Source organism: Ammodytes marinus (assembly GCF_949987685.1).
Source record: "Ammodytes marinus genome assembly, chromosome: 4".
NCBI classification, from domain to species: domain Eukaryota; kingdom Metazoa; phylum Chordata; class Actinopteri; order Uranoscopiformes; family Ammodytidae; genus Ammodytes; species Ammodytes marinus.
Window position 1 is genome coordinate 19,020,398 of NC_137233.1, and position 19,676 is coordinate 19,040,073.

At 45.2% G+C, this 19,676-nt stretch overlaps 1 protein-coding gene across 1 annotated transcript in view; it reads left to right on the plus strand.

Annotated features, from left to right (window-relative positions):
* The window catches only part of epha8 (eph receptor A8), a gene marked incomplete at both ends in the record, with an annotated part of 137,672 nt that overhangs the window by 30,469 nt on the left and 87,527 nt on the right, over positions 1-19,676 (plus strand). Inside the window, one exon of the mRNA XM_080026042.1 lies at positions 8,802-8,866. Within this exon, the coding sequence (XP_079882168.1) occupies positions 8,802-8,866 (65 nt within the window). The remainder of the gene's footprint in view (positions 1-8,801; positions 8,867-19,676) is intronic.

A 19,676-nucleotide genomic window follows, 5' to 3' on the forward strand; every position in this document is an offset into this window, starting at 1 on the left:
TGAAATTAAAGGGCTGTCTAAAAAGCGCAACACCAAAGCAAAAACTATTAACTACCTTCACTCTTATACAGTGCAGTTATAGGTCGAGCTTGTCGGATTTTGGTGAAAATTAGGCCGTAGCAAGGTTAAATAGTTTGTGTTTTCAATACAATATTGCATATTGAGTTATTTATCCTGGAAGTTCGAATCTGTCAACATCTTCCTAACGTTACCGCTGTCTTGGACTGTCATGTTTAATCTGGAAGCGTGCAATAATATAAAAAAAAATACTCCTCCTCTCCTTTCTTTTCTCTCCTGTGGCCATAGCACTCTTCAGTAAGGTCACAATGTTCAGTCAGTACTGAAAATGGCGCCGCGGATGGCAGCCTCGGTACTTCGCTCTCTTGTGCTTTGTTTTTGTGCGTTTGTTACGTTTTCTGCGGTTTTTCACCAACAACATTTACCAGAGAGGAACTTCTAAACATCAGGCAAACCTCTTCAGGTACCTCTTCTCCGGTGTTCACAAACTCAGCAAGTTTTATGGAAATCCTGGTTGGAGGCGCAGCAGTTCTCCATGGAATCTGCCGGAGACGCAGACGTGGGAAACGAGCAGGAGCGCTGGTGAGATTAAGGAAACGGGGATTACGCACTTCGCTTCCAGCCAAACGTCCGGTCCCTGGCAAACAAGATGGACGAGCTGCTGCTTCTTAACCAAAACAACTCGGACTTTTACAGATCCGCCGTGCTGTGTTTCACTGAAACATGGCTCAGTGAACGCATACCGGAAAGCGCACTTCAGCTGCCCGGTTTCCAACTCATCCGAGCGGACCGCAACACAGAGCTTTCGGGGAAAACGAAAGGCGGAGGAATCTGCTTCTACTTAAACGAAGGTTGGTGTACAGATGTTACAGTGCTGAAAAAGACGTGCAGCCCTCACTTAGAGACCCTCTTCTTAAACTGCAAGCCCTTTTATTCTCCGCGGGATTTCTCCTCGTTTGTTATGGTCGGTGTTTACATACCACCGTCAGCCTGCGTAGCAGACGCGCTGCAACAGCTGGCCGACCAGATAACAGACACAGAGAAAAAACACCCGGACTCTCTCGCTATCATTGTTGGGGATTTTAACAGCGCCAAACTCAACCAGGAACTCCCTAAATACAGACAGCATATCAAGATTCCCACCAGAGACAAAAATACACTTGACCACTGCTACACTGTTTTAAAGGATGCCTACCGTGCAGTTTCCCGGGCAGCTCTAGGTCTCTCCGACCACTGTCTGCTTCATCTCATTCCAACCTACAAACAAAAACTAAAAACATCTAAACCTGTGGCAAAGACTGTAAATAAATGGACAAGGGAATCAAAGCTGGAGTTGCAGGCTTGTTTTGACTGCACCAACTGGAGCATTTTTGAAGCTGCAGCTACAGACCTCAACGAGCTCACTGACACTGTAACATCTTACATCAGTTTTTGCGAGGACATCTGTGTGCAAACCAAGATCTTCTGCACATACAACAACAGCAAACCTTGGTTTACTCCTAACCTTAGGAGGCTGCGTCGAGCCAAAGAGGAGGCCTACAGTAGCGGGGACCGGGACCTATATAAGCAGGCCAGGAACAATCTGACAAAGGAGATCAAGGTAGCCAAAAGAAGCTACAGTGAGAAATTAAATAGTAGCCTCTCAGCCAACGACCCTGCATCAGTTTGGAAAGGCCTGCAACAGATCACAAACTACAAGAGGGCACCCCCCCACCCTGCATAAAATCTCAGATTGGCTGACGACCTGAATGACGTTTACTGCAGGTTTGAAAAGCACCCACCATCACACCCCTCACGCGCAAAAGATTTTCCCTCAACACCCAACCCCCTCCCCCCACCTGCGCTAACTATCTACGAGAAGGATGTGTGCCGGCTGTTTCAGAAGCTGAAAATCAAGAAGGCTCCAGGACCTGATGGTGTCAGACATCCTGTCTGCGAGTCTGTGCTGAACAGTTGGCGCCAATCTTCACGCAGATCTTTAACAGCTCTCTGGAGCTGTGTGTAGTGCCCTCCTGCTTTAAACGCTCCACCATCATCCCAGTCCCCAAAAAACCCTCCATCACAGGACTAAATGACTACAGGCCGGTCGCCCCGACGTCTGTGGTCATGAAAGCCTTCGAAAGACTGGTGTTGAGCCTGGACCCCTGCTGGACCCCCTGCAGTTTGCCTACAGGGCAAACAGGTCGGCGGATGATGCTGTCAATATGGGACTACAATACATCCTGCACCACCTCGACTGCCCAAGGACGTATGCCAGGATCCTGTTTGTCGACTTCAGCTCGGCATTTAATACAATCATCCCTGAACTCCTACATCATAATTTCACCCAGTTTGTAGTTCCTGTCACCACCTGTCAGTGGATCATCAGCTTCCGGATTGACAGGCAGCAGCATGTCAGACTGGGGAGCACCACATCCAAAACCCGGTCCATCAGCACTGGCGCGCCACAGGGGTGTGTCCTCTCCCCGCTGCTCTTCTCCCTCTACACCAATGACTGCACCTCAAAGAACCCGTCCGTAAAACTCATCAAGTTTGCAGATGACACCACCGTCATTGGTTTGATCCAGGATGGTGATGAGTCTGCCTACAGACAGGAGGTGGACCAGCTGGTCGAGTGGTGCAGTCAGAACCACCTGGAGTTAAACAACAAGAAGACTCTAGAGATGTCAGTGGATTTTAGGAGAAGTCCCCCCCACTCCTCCCCCTCACCATCCAGAACGACACAGTGTTCACTGTGGAGTCCTTCAGGTTCCTGGGAACAACCATTTCACAGGACCTAAAATGGTGTCCCCACATTGACTCTGTCCGGAAAAAGGCCCAGCAGAGGTTATACTTTCTGCGACAATTAAGGAAGTTTAATCTGCCAAAAGATCTGCTGACCACCTTCTACTCCGCCATCATTCAGTCTGTCATCTGCACCTCCATCACTGTCTGGTTTGGGTCAGCCACCAAACGGGATAGGGCCAGACTGCAACGGACAATAAGGACTGCAGAGAGGATCATAGGAGCTGACCTCCCCTCCATCCAGGACCTGTACCAGTCCAGGGTCAGGAAAAGGGCAGTTAAAATCTCAGCAGACCCCTCACATCCTGGTCATACTCTGTTCAACCTCCTCCCCTCTGGTACGCGATACAGGGCAAAACCACCCGACACAAAGACAGCTTCTTTCCCCAAGCAGTCACTCTGTTGAACTCTCAGAACTCCCACATCCTGTCGCTGAAGGTCCATTAACAATTGTGATGTACCTCATGTATATTTACAAACTCAAATATTGTTAACACTACCTCTGCACTGATCTGCCTTGCACTGTACTTATATTTTTATATTTATTTTGTAATCTTAAATCTGACCGTGTATATATACCGTATATCTATATATATATATTTTTTTAAATTCTTAATCACTAACTGACTGATTGCACCATTTCTTCCATCTCTTGAATTGTTGTTGTTTATTCGTTTTTGTTCATTTGTAATATTGTTTACTTAACATTATTTTTAATGTTTTAGTTTTTAGTAGGGATGGGACGATCCACTTTTTTTAGTTCCGATCCGATTCCGATACCTGGGGTTTGGATATCGGCCGATACCGATACTGACCGATACGATATCATAATTGTTATACATTTTTTCGTTGGTGGTGATGTTATGTATAGGAAGGCTTAAGCAATTCTAATTTAAAAGAGCAATAAATATACACAAATGCATATAGGTTTATCTTAAAGGCAGAAATCCTTCTCAATGATCACTTCTGCCCCACTAGAATATGTGGTGGTCTGTTTGTCTAAACAGTCTTTCTCTCTCTGGCTGTATTTTACATAGTAGAATTTGTCACAAGCCTCTCCACTTCCTTGACTTGGATTAGCTTTGGTTAGCTCACTGGCTAACAAACTCATATGTACTGTATGTCAAATTATAAAGTGATGTCCTCTCTCCCTCCACCGAACATCGGCGCATGTTACATAGTAAAAAAAAAAAAAAAAAGAAATCGAATTTTAATATCGGAGCTGTCAGTCCGATATCCGATACGCAGATTTCGGCCATATCGGACCCGATACAGATACTGGATCGGATTGGCCCCATCCCTAGTTTTTAGTGAATGTTGTACTTGGAGAGCAATGGTTGCCGAAGTCAAATTCCTTGTTTGTTTACGCAAACCTGGCCAATAAAGCTGATTCTGATTATGATTATGATCTGAAAAACCACGCTGAATTAAATCCATTCAATGTGAAGCTCTTTTTAAGCTCGCTGTCGCGACAACATCTGAAATTTAGGTTGAAGGAGTTGAGAACCTGACCATGAAGAAACAGGTGGGCCTGACATCTGCTGTCTGCCATGTAAGAGAAGAAGTCAAACACAAGGAGCTATTTACTGTCTTGTCCTCTGTTTTGTTCAGAGCCTTCTTTCAACATTAAATTAACCAGCGCCAGACACGCCACTAAACCCTACCGCCTGCTGTACACAAGTCATAATTCAGATGGGCTTGGGAGCAAATGAGATAAATGACTCCCACCACCTTCAAAGACAGAGGATATTTCTCATTTGTGTGGAAATTAAATTAATACCACACCGGGGGCATCCATGAATCTTTCATACATTTGCGCTGTGGCCATAACACATTACATCTTTTTCAGGGATTCAGGTAGAGGTTATATTTGTCTTTTTTTTTAAATCACATGTAGCACAATTTCCCCTTGGTGCGTCGAAGAATGATTAAATCCACTTGGAGCCGATATAAGCTGCTTTCATTATGTCACCGTGGTGGGGCCGATGAAGAGCACTCAGAGGAGGGTAAATTGGCGGAATCCATTTGTGACCTTGGCTTGGAGTGCGGGAGAGGAGAGATGGGCCGGTTGCATCATCAATACCAAGGCGACAGGATGCCTGAGAGAGAGAGAGAGAGAGAGAGAGAGGGAGGGATGGAGATATGAGAGGATGGTGGCACTGCCATCTGTCCTAGTGTTCTGACCCACTGGCCTCCTCAGCAGCCCAGTGCTCGAATTAGGAGGGAGTGACACACCGGCTAATTGCAACATGTGAGTGCATGTGTGTGTGAGTGCATGTGTGTGTGTGTGTGTGTGTCTTTGCACCGAGAAATCATGTGACTTGTGCCACTTGGCGAGATTTTTATGGAAAAATACTACCGTCTTATTTTGGGCTAAATCATGAAGTGGAGCTTGCAGCAGACTGGAGGGCTGCACATCCCCATTAGCATGCCTCACACTCAGCCTATGAGCCTTGATGAGTTGTGGGTGGAGATGCTTCTTGACCCACAGGAAGTGACAAATTGACACTTCAAAGAAAGAAATACAAAACTCTCTCTCTCTTTCCAACTAGCAGCAACCAATAACTGTTTATTAGCCTATTGGGCTTACCCAGAATAGACAGAATAGATATACCTCATCCCATATGCCTCTAAGTACAGGTTGGTTTAAAACAAGTATCCTGTGTGCAGTGTGACAGCTCCTGGCACCTCCTGATTGGCGGGCTTCCAGGAGATGATTAGTCTAATTACAAACACCCATGCTGGCTGATCTCCTCAGCTATATAAGATGTAGGAATCAGCCACTTGGGGCTCCCTTCCTTGATGTATGGTTTGCTTTGGTTTGGTTTTGCTCCGTTAGTTTTGCTTTGCACATACATTTCATTCACACAGACACAGCACCCATTGCTGATTACTGACATTCATGCACCACTTAGTAGCTTACTTTAAACTCTGTCTAAATAAACTATTATTTGGTTAAACTTAAACTCTTGTGTGGTTTCCTCATTGTCGTCCCTTGAGCCGGGCTGTGACGTCAGGCTTATTATTATTTTCAGAACGGCTGACTCCTGCTATGTAGAGCCACCAAATGTTGTTTACATTTAATCTATCGCTGGTGATGTTAGGTCCGACACGAAAGCCCCGAAGCCTGTGTCGCGCAAAGGGGGCGTGTCCAGATGAAGCCTGTCTCGAGGACTGTATCGTTTGTCACAGTACCACGTGACTAAAGACAAACGAAGCCCCGTTTTCTGAAATCATGCGACTGCCTCGCTTTATATACTATCTATGCTCGCTACGTGAAATAAGAGAGCCACTACCGTAACATACCAGCAGATGTCAGTATTCCTAAATGAGCTGTTAAATGGGGCTTTGTTGATCAGGCTTTTTGGTGAAGCATTTGGCCAGAAAGATTCGACACATTCACAGGGCCTCATCTCACCATCACTATCTATCGCCAAACCAGTTGACACAATGTTGATTAAGCCTATCAGCTCCACAAAAGTCTCTCTTTATTTCTCAGAATGGCTGTGTTTACAAACTGGTGTCACCCCCTGACACTTAATCCCAATAAGAGCCCACGAAGTAGCCTGGAAATCCAGACCCACATCTAGAACGATATAGGGTCTGGCCACTATCAATAGACCAAGGGGCGGCACCTACGTGTGCATTTCAAATACCATTGCACACTATTGGATAGCACTACGACCAATCAGAGCAATAAACAAGGTGACGTATTAAGCCCCGTTTGTTTAGCGAACAGCGGGGGTTAACTGGTAAATTAAACTTTTGCCGTGGTCGGTCGGCAAAACAGACAATTCTTCTTTCTTGCTAATGAAAGATGTGAGGGCCGTCTTCCAAATAGTTAAGTGTCGAGGCAATAGCCGTAGTTATTGTATTGTGTTCCCCGGTGTCCCCTATTCCTGTGTTCTGCGCACTCATTGTCACACGCCTTTTAACACAACATGATTTGGACACTCATACATACAGAGATATTTGTGGGGCGAATGTGACGCGGCTGCGAATGCGTTGATCACACTCTGATCTCGTCTTTGAACAGTTCACACATAGCCATCAAAACTCACAGGGGTGTGTCTATGATCTGGGGCTTTCGTCGGCAATGTCTACAACCTGTCAGCAGGTGGGAGAATCTTGTAGTCTGAACTAGGCGTGCATTAGACACACAGTGCTGAGTGCTTACACAGATATGAGGTCTAAGGTGTGAAGCCATCTGTAAGTGTACCATGGCTGTGCACACACGTTCAGTAGGCTACTCATTACTGAGATGTTTTCTGCAGAGGCAGAAGTCACTTTTCAAACTGTATTAGTGGTTCAACTTGATAACATTTAATTTTCTGGAGGTGGTGTAAAAATAAGTATTAAAAAGAAACAAGGGGGATGAGGGTACTTTTTGACAGTGGACTAAGACACAAACAAAAAAAGAACAGAAAGACAGAAAATCTGGTAACATTAATACAATAAGGGTGCACTCACACTAGGCAAAGTTGCCCTGTACCGTGCCCAAGCATGACTCCCCCACTCCCCTGCTGGCCTGTACTCACACTGCGCCTAAAGATTTCAAACGTACTAGACTAGGGGGCAAATGTACTTGGGCATGGTACAGATGGCCTAATGTGAGTACGCCCTTATGGTACATTAATTAACTACCCATTAATAGCATTAATAAAGCATTAACTTACAGTACATTAATATACCCTCATTGTAAAGTACTGAAAATCTTATGTCAGATATTTATTCCAAAAAAATTTAAGTAACCACATAATCACTGAGGGTGTATCTGAAAACTCATCAGTATGAGACATTTTAAATACTTCCTGTTCTTGGTATAGCTGAGGGGGAGGACGCCAGGTCTAACCTAGACACGTCCCGCTTCAAGGCAAATACGTTGCACAGTGAGGCTTTAACATGCAAGAGAGACGGGGAAAAGAGCAAGTGTCAGACGGCAGGATGAATGTAAGAGGTGTGAAGTGTTTTGTTAAACCCATTCTAATGTGAGGAACATCAGTTGCCTTTGCCTGCCTGACAAGCAGCCCTGGGGCAGCATCAAGTGTTAAAGGACACACAGGCATGCACACACGCACGCACACGCACACGCACACACACACACACACACCTGCTAGACCGTGAGATATGGACACTGCCATTGGGTAGAATCCAGAGGTTCACAGTGGTTTTGCTTCATCCGTCTATCCATCCTTTTTTTCCTCTGATATCCTGCCACTCACATCTAAAGGTGTGTTCATCAGACTGAATGTGTGGTGAATTTGAGATGCCGCAAGATTGCATACAAATTCATTGGGGTGATTTGACAGGGTCCCAACAGACACACAACACATATTTCAAAGCCAGCAGTCAGTTATAGTGTCAGTGCCAGTGTATCATTTTATATTTTTTATTTTTTTAAATTCCTTATTGGGTTGATAGATTGCATTCACTCTAAAGCTGTAATTGTGACATGCTATATGTTCTTTTGTACCTTACCTGAAACATATAAACTTGTCAAACACTTTAAAGAAGAAAGAAAGGAGATTAGGAATGCTAAGCAGTACTAAGTTGCAGTACGATCTGTATGTGATCTTGACTTGGACCCCCTCATAAATATTTAAATCTATTTGACTATTGACTTCTAGCCCATCGCTGCTGACATTTTGTAAATTTTCACACTGCAACACTTAAGAGTAAAATGTTTGGTGTTCTGAGCCTGGGCCCCCTGAGGAGCCATCAGCTCTGAGGGGTGAACCAGGTCAAGGTGACATCACACGCAGTGACACCCGGCTCAGAGTTGCCGTGACGGCCGTGCCGCCTCATAAGTCACACCTGTCAGACAGAGGTGTGTGTGTGTGTGTGTGTGTGTGTGTGTGTGCGTGCGTGCGTGCTTGCGTGTGTGAAACTGCCAAAGGAAGGATGTTGATGAAGGACAAGGTGGATGGGGAAAAAAACAACAGTCTAAAGTTCATTACTTACCTCCTCTGTTGTTGTGTTTTTGTTTTTTTCGTCTGCAGTGAATCTACTGGACACGACGACCATCACAGGAGACTGGGGCTGGCTGACATATCCCTCACATGGGGTAAGAACTAAATATCCACTCAAAGCACTGGGAAATAAACAGCGCGGAAGACTCATTTTAATTAAATTAACTCTAGTTGCCAATAATGATTAAGACAACCTCAAATTTTGCCTGGCCGAGACCAGCCTGATCTAGCTTCACATTGGTTTCTCCCCCGTAGATCAGTCTGGCCTTTCTCCAATCTCCGCTGCGAGGAGGCGGTCCAAAAAATTAACCTGGCCAATTAGGGGCCAGCGTTCCGACCTTATGTTTGTCCCGCTATAGTGGAAGGCAGCTTCTGATTGTTTCATGTAGTTGTCAATCTAGCCTTGTGAGACCAGCCATCTCTCACAAGCTTATTCATCACTACATGTTGTAGTCAACCGCTACCTGAACCAATCAGGGGCTGTCTTCCACTAACAGACAGGACCGGTCTCCGGGAGAGAAACAAATGTGAAGCTTGAACAAGATTAGGCTGTTCTCACCAGACTCAAATCAGTCAGCATCAGCATGTTTGCAACTGTACACATCTCCACCACAAACGGACACCTGTTGCACACACATTCCTATTTTTGTACCGTCTGAAAGCATGAGGCAGTGATTCTCTGCAGTTGAGGGGAGGAGCCTGCGCTTAATTCAATGGTATCCGGTTCTAAAAGTGACACCACGGGCTGTGTTTACGCATTCCTCCATTGCAGCCAGACAACTGCATCCAACACTCAACATGCTCATTCCAACGGCATCACTTCCAGCTCCCCTCCCCATGTTGGCGTAAAAGTGAAAATTCACAGAAGTTGTGTGTGTGTGTGTGTGTGTGTGTGTGTGTGTGTGTGTGTGTGTGTGTGTGTGTGTGTGTGTGTGTGTGTGTGTGTGTGTGTGTGTGTGTGTGTGTGTGAGTGTGTGTGTGTGTGTGTGAGCCTAGCCCCCAAGCAGAGTAAGAGAGGAAAGAGATGAAAGAGAGAGAACGGGTTGACAGAGAGGGCACGTAGTCGCTGTATTATTAGCATATTGTAATGGCCACGTTATAATGCCCGGGGTAAAAGAATTAGGACTCCAGCAGTGATAGTTAGAGCAGTGAGATGCCACCCAGTTTCCCTGCCCCCATGCTGTCAGTAAAGTGGTAGAACCATTTAGATGACCTCCTCACAACAGAAGAAGCTGGCGTGATTGAACGTGGGCAAGCATTAACAGATGGGATTGTCTTTCAAGTCCCGAGAACCAAGACCTGGAAGAATTGGATTAGATGTCTGGGGTGAGATGCTTCCTTCTGTGTAAGAAATCAGCGTGAGATGTGAATCCCCTTAACGTCCTGACAGGCCGGTGGTGTAACATCTAGATTACATAAACTCAGCCTGTAGTGACTCATTGAATTGTTTCAATATGCCAGGAATATAACTTGATGATAAAGTTTTTTTTTCTGAGCTCCTCTTGAAGAGTTTGCATGGATTTAAAGCTGGAGTTGGAGGCATTATGATCAGGGTAAATAAGATATGCAGCTTAGGGATCATTTTAAAGTCTACACAGGGTGTAGATGATGGTTCATGAAGTAGCTCCTTGGTTACTGAGGTTGTATCCAAAAGCACTCCCTTGAGTATGCATCCATTTCCGTCTATACGTCAGTGGTTCAGTGCTGTATCATAGGGATTTCTCTCCCCGTCACCTCCATTCCGCGTGCCAAGACGCCTTAGTCTTTTGATTGCAGGTCTGGACTTTTCAGTTGCTTTAAACTTGCTGTTTATGTTGTTAATCTTTTTACTTAAAATTATTGACTTGTGACTTTGTGTATAAATGTTCCTGGGGCCTGTTTCAGGTAGCTGGTTTTGAGGCAACCCGGAGTTTGTTCGCTCTGAGTTGGTGGAAACTCTGGGTTTTCCGTTTCAGGTAGCAGGTTCAATGCAACCGAGAGTCAGTTACTGCGGCAACATACGCCGTGGGTCTAACCTGCTGGATAGGTGGTTAGACCTACCCTGAGTTTGTTTTCACTTTACGCTGCAGCTCCGACTGAAGAAGGAGTGTCACTGTCACACGCGTCCCTGTACAGTTTGAAGCAAAATCACTCCACAGAAATCTCCATCGGGATGTTTTTATCATTTCCTGATGATTTTACGTTTGACCGATCATTTATCTGATCAGTAGCCTTGTTCTCAGCCCTCGGTCCGTTCATATAGGCGGCCACCTTACACATCGTGACATGCTCTACATTCAGATTAATAAACATATTTGTATTGTATGCTTTTTAACGTCTGTGCCACTGAACAGATTTATGTCAGGTGGATTCATGTAACGCTGCGGCTGCACGCGATTGTTACTGTTCACTTGTGCGATCCTAAAGTCACAGACGAGCCCTTTTATTAGGGGGCCAAGCCCGAGAAGGGCTGGGACCGCGTTTTGCAGAGCAACGCGGTTCCCAAGCCCTGCGGGGCAGGGAACCCTATTGTTTTTGTAAGGATTATTCTTTATTCTTTATTCTTTATTCTTATTCTTCCATGCGTAAAAGTGGTGCTGCAGCCCAAACCGTAAAGGGTTGGGACATGCCACTTGCATGGCTTATCCAGGTCCATGGTACGTACGCAGAGGAAAAAATTCAGACATCCCGGCCACTAGGTGGCGCTACAACAAAGGAAAAGGCGTTTTGGGCTATAACTTCCGCACCGAAAGTCCGACAGTCAAAAACTTTATATCCACAGATGCACACAAGTTAGATGCATCTTTTGAGATAGGCCACGCCCATTTGCGTATATATACATTTTTCGCTATATCGCAAAAACTGTGTCAGTCACCAAAACATACTCCTCCTACAGTTTTCGCCCGATTTATACGAAACCAAAAACATTATGCTCTACCAACTCCCACGAGCAAAAGTTGGTCAAATAATTTTTCTACGACCATCGGAAGACCAAACGGTAGCGCTTTAAAGATTTGCGAAAATCCGTAAAAAAAAAAAAAAAGAGGGATTTTCTTGAAACTCAAGGGAGACTATCATGGGGCATACCTGAGTCTATAAAAAAAATATGGGCAAGAAATTCCTATGTATGCCGGACTTATTAAAAAAAAGAGTTTTTCAATTTTTTGGCCTTTTTTCGCCATTTCCTAAGTCTTTCGGCGGGAAAATGGGAAAATTCAAAAAAGTCTCTTTACAATGGAGAGGTTCACAATTTCATTTTGCTCATAACTCCCCAACCAAACATCGCACATTGAAAAATGTAACATCCACTTGTTCGGTACATTGAGCTGCATCTTTCTATCAAACACAGTTTTGCGAATGTCATCCATAGGGGGCACCAAAACCACAAAAAGCAAAGAAAACGCGTTTGGGCCTATAACTCCCACACCGAACATCGCACATTCAAAAACTTTACATCCCCGGATTCCGTGAAGCGAGGGGCCGGCGCCGCGGACGACGACGCCCGATCCCGAGTCGCGTGGGAGGCTTGGCCCCCGTTCACAACTGCTTGCAGTTCTAGTATTCATATTATAGCCTAATATGAATATAAAAATTATATAAATAATTATATAATAATTTAAACTGTGATCACTTGAGGAAAATGGATCTGATAATAAATCAATCAGGCTCTTCAATGGAAACTGTCACCTTATGTGTCAGACGTTAATGTCTTTCACTCCCCATTTAAAAGAAGCGACAGTCTGTTTACTGCACAGTGGGCTATTAGGCTACAGCTTCCCAAATACAGCGAATATAAAACACTGTCAGAAATGCTGTGCCGCGCCAGCTTTATTACTTTACTGCTGATATGCGTAACTTTTTAAAATAGACTATGGCTTCTCATACGGAAGCGAAATGATTGCTCTGTTTTTTTCTGAATTGCCGAGGAGATTAGATCAGAGTTATGTGACAATATACCCGTTAATTATTCTCCATAGGCTACCATAAACTCATTCGTTAATATTTCTAACTCCAGTGGGAGGAGCGGAGAAGTTTTTTTTTCTTTTTTTGAGAAGTGGAGAAGTGGGAGGATCACGCATTTGTTTCTTCTGTTTCCATGGTGAATCATGTTATCAGCGATCCATTGACGATGGCTTTTATGCACACGCTCCACCCAGAGTGAACACGCTCAGAGTTGATTAACCCAACGCTGATCCACTGTTCTGTAACCGAAAACCCAGAGTTGCTTATCAACCCTGCGCTCTGAGTTAACCAACTCAGAGCGTATGATTAAACCCAGAGTATGTAAAACCAGCTACCTGAAACAGGCCCCTGAAAACCAAAATGATTAGCCTGGCGAGACAAACAGAGTTTGGAAGTTTGCGTCACTGAAATAAATACCTTTTTGCTTCTTATAGCACACCATAAAACTGATTGTGATTGTTTAAAGGCCAGGACACACCAGCCCGAAAATCGCCGTCGTTGAGTCGATAGGGGGTCGGGAGACGAATCTGTTTGGTGTGTGCCGTGACGTCGGCCGACGTAGAGGTCGTCGGGCTTGTTTTGAGCCGATTGAACATGTTCAATCGGCAGCCGACCGTCTTTCATTTGGAGCAATTTGATTGGTGGAGGGCTAGCGAATCAGTGAAGCCCGGAAGTGAGGCGGGTAGCACAAATAGCTAACAACAGCTAGCCATCGTTTTAATGTGTTTGTTCGTTTCGTTTTGAGAGTACTCACATGCATCAACCCTTGTTGACTGCTCGACACCATGCTCGACACTCTCTGCTAAAAATTGTGCTCTTATGGTCCATAAATATAAATACGTATTTCTATCTATGTTTATGCTCTAGAGAGCTGTCCCATCATTTCCGGCTTTTGTATTTTTTCGGGCCACAATACAGATTAGCGCCGCCTGCTGTTATGGAGACATTACGTCCCGCGCAAGCAACAGAGCGTACGGAAAGTCAGCAGTCAGTTTGGTGTGTTCTCTGGCCGCGACGGGAAGCCTGGAGCTTCCTGAAACGGCCGACTCCATTTTTTGCGTAGTCGGAACAAGTAGAAACAAGTCGGACTGGTGTGTCCTGGCCTTTATAATAATAAATTTATTTTATATAGCGCTTTTCAAGATAATTGAAGACACTTAACAATAAAATTAGTACACAAGGAAATTAAAAACAGGTGTAGCAATAAAGCCAACACACAATAAACAAAAGCGAATACAAAAATATTAAAAGTAAAAGTGAGTGAAACATTCAAATCAGCACATAAACGATGGGTGTAATGTACTATGTAAAATAAAAATGTGATGTTAGTATGTAATGTAAAAATTCAATAATATCATTGGCTGAAGGCTTTTCTGGAGAGGTATGTTTTGCTTAGTGATTTGGAGAGAGTGCCCAGCTTTTACACAGTGAGTAAGTCTGTACATGGAGCAGCCTGTCTCCATATGGGAGGTTGGATTTACTCAGAGCAGTGAGTGCCACTATAGACTGTGTATGTTGTGAGCTTGATAATGATGCATTCAAAAGGATTCTTCAGCCAAGCTATCAGACCGGCAGCAGAAGTACTTTATATACGTAGCTGTGGGCCAACTTCTGCCTTCAGTTAGCCACGCTGACTAGAACCCAGAAAAGATTGGTTTGAACCCCTCTTTTTGCAATTACTTCAGACAACATTTTCGGTGCTTTTACTAAAATATACATTTACTGTAAAACTTCAACTCGGAACACAGATCAGAAAAGTACCTGATGGATATGTTTATAATAGGGGACTATTCAGCTGTGTTTTGTATGACAATTCAAGTATTCAAGCATAGGTCTCTATGTTTTTATTCATATGTTCATATGTTAACACAACCAATAGCTCTTTTAACATTCTCAATGCATGTGAGTGTTGAATTTAGAAAATCATAAAAATAAAATAAAAACTTTTTTACTTTCTTCAACTTAGATAGTGGTTACCAAGCGGTGTGGTCAGAATGTATAGTTGAGTATATGCGCATGTGTTGGAGAGAGAGGGAGAGAGAGAGAGAGAGAGAGAGAGAGAGAGAGAGAGAGAGAGAGAGAGAGAGAGAGAGAGAGAGAGAGAGAGAGAGAGAGAGAGAGAGAGAGAGAGAGAGAGAGAGAGAGAGAGAGAGAAACATTGCTGACACCTCAGGGGCTCTTTGATAAATGGATGTTTTGACAGTTTCTAACTCTCACTCACACACACAAACACATTCACACATACAGAATACATCGGCCATTTTTTTTGCCACCCTGACAGTTAACATAGTTATGAATGTGCCATGCTAGCGGCATCTGTTTTTCAGCTGCCCTCTGCTCCAGGCAGCACCATGTTCTTTGATGGTCTTAAAAGGTTGAGACAAATACAAGTGCAGTGCAAAGGAAAATATTTCTGTCACCTGATGATTATGTCACAACACAAAGCTGTAAGGGCTTTAGCACGGGGGGTCACTGGTGTTTGTATGGTTACATTGTGTTTTGATCCATAAAGCAACCTGACAAGTTTGGATCCTGCAATGTCATGTTCCTGCAAAGCACTGTTAAAGGGATAGTTCAGTATTGTTAAAGTGAGGCTGTACTATGTACTTAGGCAAAGTTAGTGTGTTACCTTATGGAGATGGCGATCAGCACAGTTATTTTAAGGGGTTCGAGGAGGAAACTTTGCTGTAGTAGGAGTCAGAATTGTACTGTTGAGGAGGGGTATAATTGCTTACTTCAAAAAGGATGTCTTCACAGCTGATACACTACACAGCACCTGCAGACAGCTGTTTATTTTAGTTTTTTTTCAAGCTATTTCAGCCATGCCATTGTATGCCAACTAAAGCAAATGCCGTATCAGTCCGCATGTCAGCAGTGACAGAATTCTACATTCAGTGAATAAACAGTTGAGTGGAAATTATTTTTCAAGGTAAACATTTACTGTATATAAATATAAAAACAGTTTTTCACCATATATATAAAAATACACATATATCACTGTGAGTGAGTGAGTAAGGCAAAGGGTAAGAGGGAGAGATAGATAGATGGAGGGCTTGCCTACAGGGGATACAAGAGGAATACCTATCAGGTCCCCTCTGGAGGAAGATGGATTCAAAGTGTCAGTGTGGAGTTTTCCTGAACATGAAGCCGTTTTCAGATCCAGGGACAGGGCTGGGGGGGTGGAGCACACATTTTAATTTTATCATTGTTTTTTCTTTTCCTTGCCAGATGTTTTCCCTTTGCATTTAGGTATACTGTATAGATATGTTTAAAGCTGTATTAATAAGTATTTGGACCTGATTTTGATCTTTCTTTGTAGTAATAGGTAATAGTGATTAAGCAACAGAGAGTTCTCATCACACTGCAGCTCTAGAGAGTGTTACAGTGTCTGTTCTAAGCCACATTTTCCTAGCAGCTGTTTTTAGTTAAAAAAAACCCAAACAAATTCACTTTTCACCACCAATCAGCAGACAAACACAGTCACGTACAAGCTGGTAAACATAGTGGAGCGTTACTATATTAATCAAGTTTGTTTATGGTGTTGCATAGACCCCGCCTACCAAGTCAGGGTGCTGTCGGCAGTGGAAACACAGTCAGATCTAGGGTTACCATGCCATGCTGAACATAACCATGCCGTGCCGAACCAAACTGTGCCGCTAAGTGGAAACGAGACATAAGTATCCAGGTGTTTGCTTAGTTCAGACAGGAATACTTTAGTCAAAATATAGTTTATTCGATTAGCAGAATACTTTGCAGTAATTATATTTGGCGGTATGGTTCTGATCCAAGATCTCCTCCCCCTCCATGCGCACGCGTGGAAAGCTTTTAGACAGAGAGAGCCCTCCCTCTGACCTCCATGAGCTTCATGGATTACCGAAAGGTGAGGAGATCTGCAGCAAGGACCCCCTAGGGTGTAGAACAGAACAAGCGTCAATGACAACAGAAATGACATTGATGACAATACATTTACAGGAGGTGGTGGGGTGGAGGTGGGTTGCAAAAGCTTGCAGAGGAAGCAGCACCAGTAGGTAGGCTAGAGCAGCTTAAATAGAGCGCCACTTAGAGTGTACGGCCAATGACGTGCTAGAGGCGTAAACTGGCTGTCAGCTGATGCGCACAGATGACAGCCGCTTGACGTCCGTACCCTGCCTGAACTAACGCTATACGCTCGATTTCAGACAGGAATACTTTAGTCAAAATATAGTTTATTCGATTAGCAGAATACTTTGCAGTAATTATATTTGGCGGTATGGTTCTGATCCAAGATCTCCTCCCCCTCCATGCGCACGCGTGGAAAGCTTTTAGACAGAGAGAGCCCTCCCTCTGACCTCCATGAGCTTCATGGATTACCGAAAGGTGAGGAGATCTGCAGCAAGGACCCCCCAACCGACCATACAGCAACCACCCTGACCCGCCGGGATTGCGCACGCAGCCAGAGCAGAGAGAGCGCGCGCACCTCTCTGCCCTTCGGTGGACAACGAGCCTTCCGAGGACCAACTAGCCTTCTGGAGGGGCGCACGCCCCTTCCGCTTACGTGAGCAACCCGGAGCCGGGGTCAGGGACAGCAGCCCTCTGCCCCCCAACAACATAGAGTGGTGGCGGAAGGCGCTGACTGAGCCCTCAGTGGAAGCCGAAGCTTATGACTAAAATTCCTGTTTAAACAGTGCAGCCGCCCTGACCCGCCAGAGTGCACATGCAAGCCAGAGCAGAGAGAGCACACCCCTCTGCCCTTCCGAGGACAACCGAGCCTTCTGTGGACGACCGAGCCTTCTGTGGACAACCGAGCCTTCTGGAGGGAGCGCACGCCCCTTCCGCTTACGTGAGCACTCTGGAGCTGGGGTCGGGGCCAGCAGCCCCCTGCCCCCCATGACAACGTAGAGTGGCAACAGGAGGCGCTGACTGAGCCCTCAGAGGAAGCCGACTAGACTAAAAACTGTTTAAACAGTGCAACCCCCCTGACCCGCCGGGAGTACCCATGTAAGCCAGAGCAGAGAGAGCCCCTCTCTGCCCTTCCGTGGACAACCGAGCCTTCTGGAGGGAGCACACACCTCCTTCGCTTACATGATCATCCCGGAGCCGAGGTCAGGGGCAGCAGCCCCCTGCCCCCCATACTATAAGAGTGCGACAGGAGATGCTGACTGAGCCCTCAGTGGATGCCTAATGTTAAATAGTAATAGAGTATCGATGCCAAAATGTATTTATTAAGCCAACTATGTGTATAGATTTTTTTTTTTTTTTTTTTTTTTTTATGATTTTTTTTTTTTTTTTTTTTATTTATAATATAGATATATATATGCATGATCATTATTATTATTATTTATTTATTTTTCCAGGGCACTCATAGCTTTTTTGGGCGTTCAGGATGTCTTGCGCCTCGGGCCGGAGGTAGCGTTCGTAGGCAGATGAGGACCATTGGCCCGTAGCCTTGAGCGTGGACACAGGAGCAACCCCCCTGACCCGCCGGGAGTGCGCATGCAAGACAGAGCAGAGAGAGCACACCTCTCTGCCCTTCCGTGGACAACGAGCCTTCTGGAGGGAACGCACGCCCCCTCTGCTTGCATGATCATCCCGGAGCCGGGGTCAGGGACAGCAGCCCCCTGCCCCCCATGAGTCATGACAACGTAGAGTGGCGACATGAGGCGCTGGCTGAGCCCTCGGTGGGAAGCGAGAAATGTTACTATGTTGAAAACCTGCTTAAACCGTGCAACTCCCCTGACCCGCCGGGAGTGCGCATGCAAGCCTTCCGTGGACAAACGAGCCTTCTGTGGACAACCGAGCCTTCTGGAGGGGACGCACGTTCCCTCGGCTTACATGTGCATCCCGGAGCCGGGGTCAGGGACAGCAGCCCCCTGCCCCCCATGACAACGAAGAGTGGCGACAGGAGGCGCTGACTGAGCCCTCAGTAGGAAGCTAGATAGATAAAATACCTTAGTGAGGCTATTTAAATCTATACAAAATGATATTTATTGAATAACAGGGTGGAGACTAATGTTGAGACACTGACTGAGCAATCGTAGGAAGCCAGATAATTAAATACATTTGAAAATGCTACTTAATCTATGTATATGCTTAATACATTATTAATTAGCTAACATGTTTGATAGTAAATAAGAGAATCAAAAGCCATCGCGGTACCTGCTTGAGGAAACCTCTCGAACGCTATGGTCCTACCAGACCATCGTACTACAGCGGAAGCCAGCTAGATAAAAATACCTTAGTGAGGCTACTTAAATCTATACAAAAAGCTGATAAGTTATCCAATACCAGGGTGGGCTAATATCTAGGCACACGAAGACAAATCATATATGCCCTAATTATTTGAATGAGTCAGCAGTAACACGGCACCCATGGATGCTTTTGAGCGTAGATTATACTTGAGGCCCGGACCGGAGGTGATATTTATAGGCAGACGAAGACCCACAGCCCAAGCTTTGAGCGTTAACACAGGAGCTACTGATGATGCAGATGATGCTGCTCTGCACAGGGCAGGAGGCAACCTGGCTCCAGCTCTGGGCACAGGTTTCTCCTCCGTAACGAGGAGGCTCACGTTGCTGGAGCCCACAGTATGGCAGAGGAGGCGAGGGCGGGAGGCAACCAGGCTCCAGCTCTGGGCACAGGTTTCTCCTCCATAACGAGGAGGCTCACGATGCTGGATTGAGGTGGGCTTCACCAATATCGACTCATAGGACAAAGGACAGAAAACAGAGTTAGATTCAGCAGTTAAAATGATGTTTCCTCCTTATCCCCATCAGGTTATAGGTATGCAAAATAGTGAGGTTGGCAGGTTGTGATCCAATAGCAAAACTGCCAACAGCAAATAGAATGCTTCAAGCACATCCCCAGTTCAGGAACATTGGCATGAGTCAGTGGCTTATTTTTTTTATTATTAATAATACTGTATATTTGGTACATGCATTTATTAAATTTCCCATTCCGTAAGGCGGCTTGTCTCGGGCAGCAGAC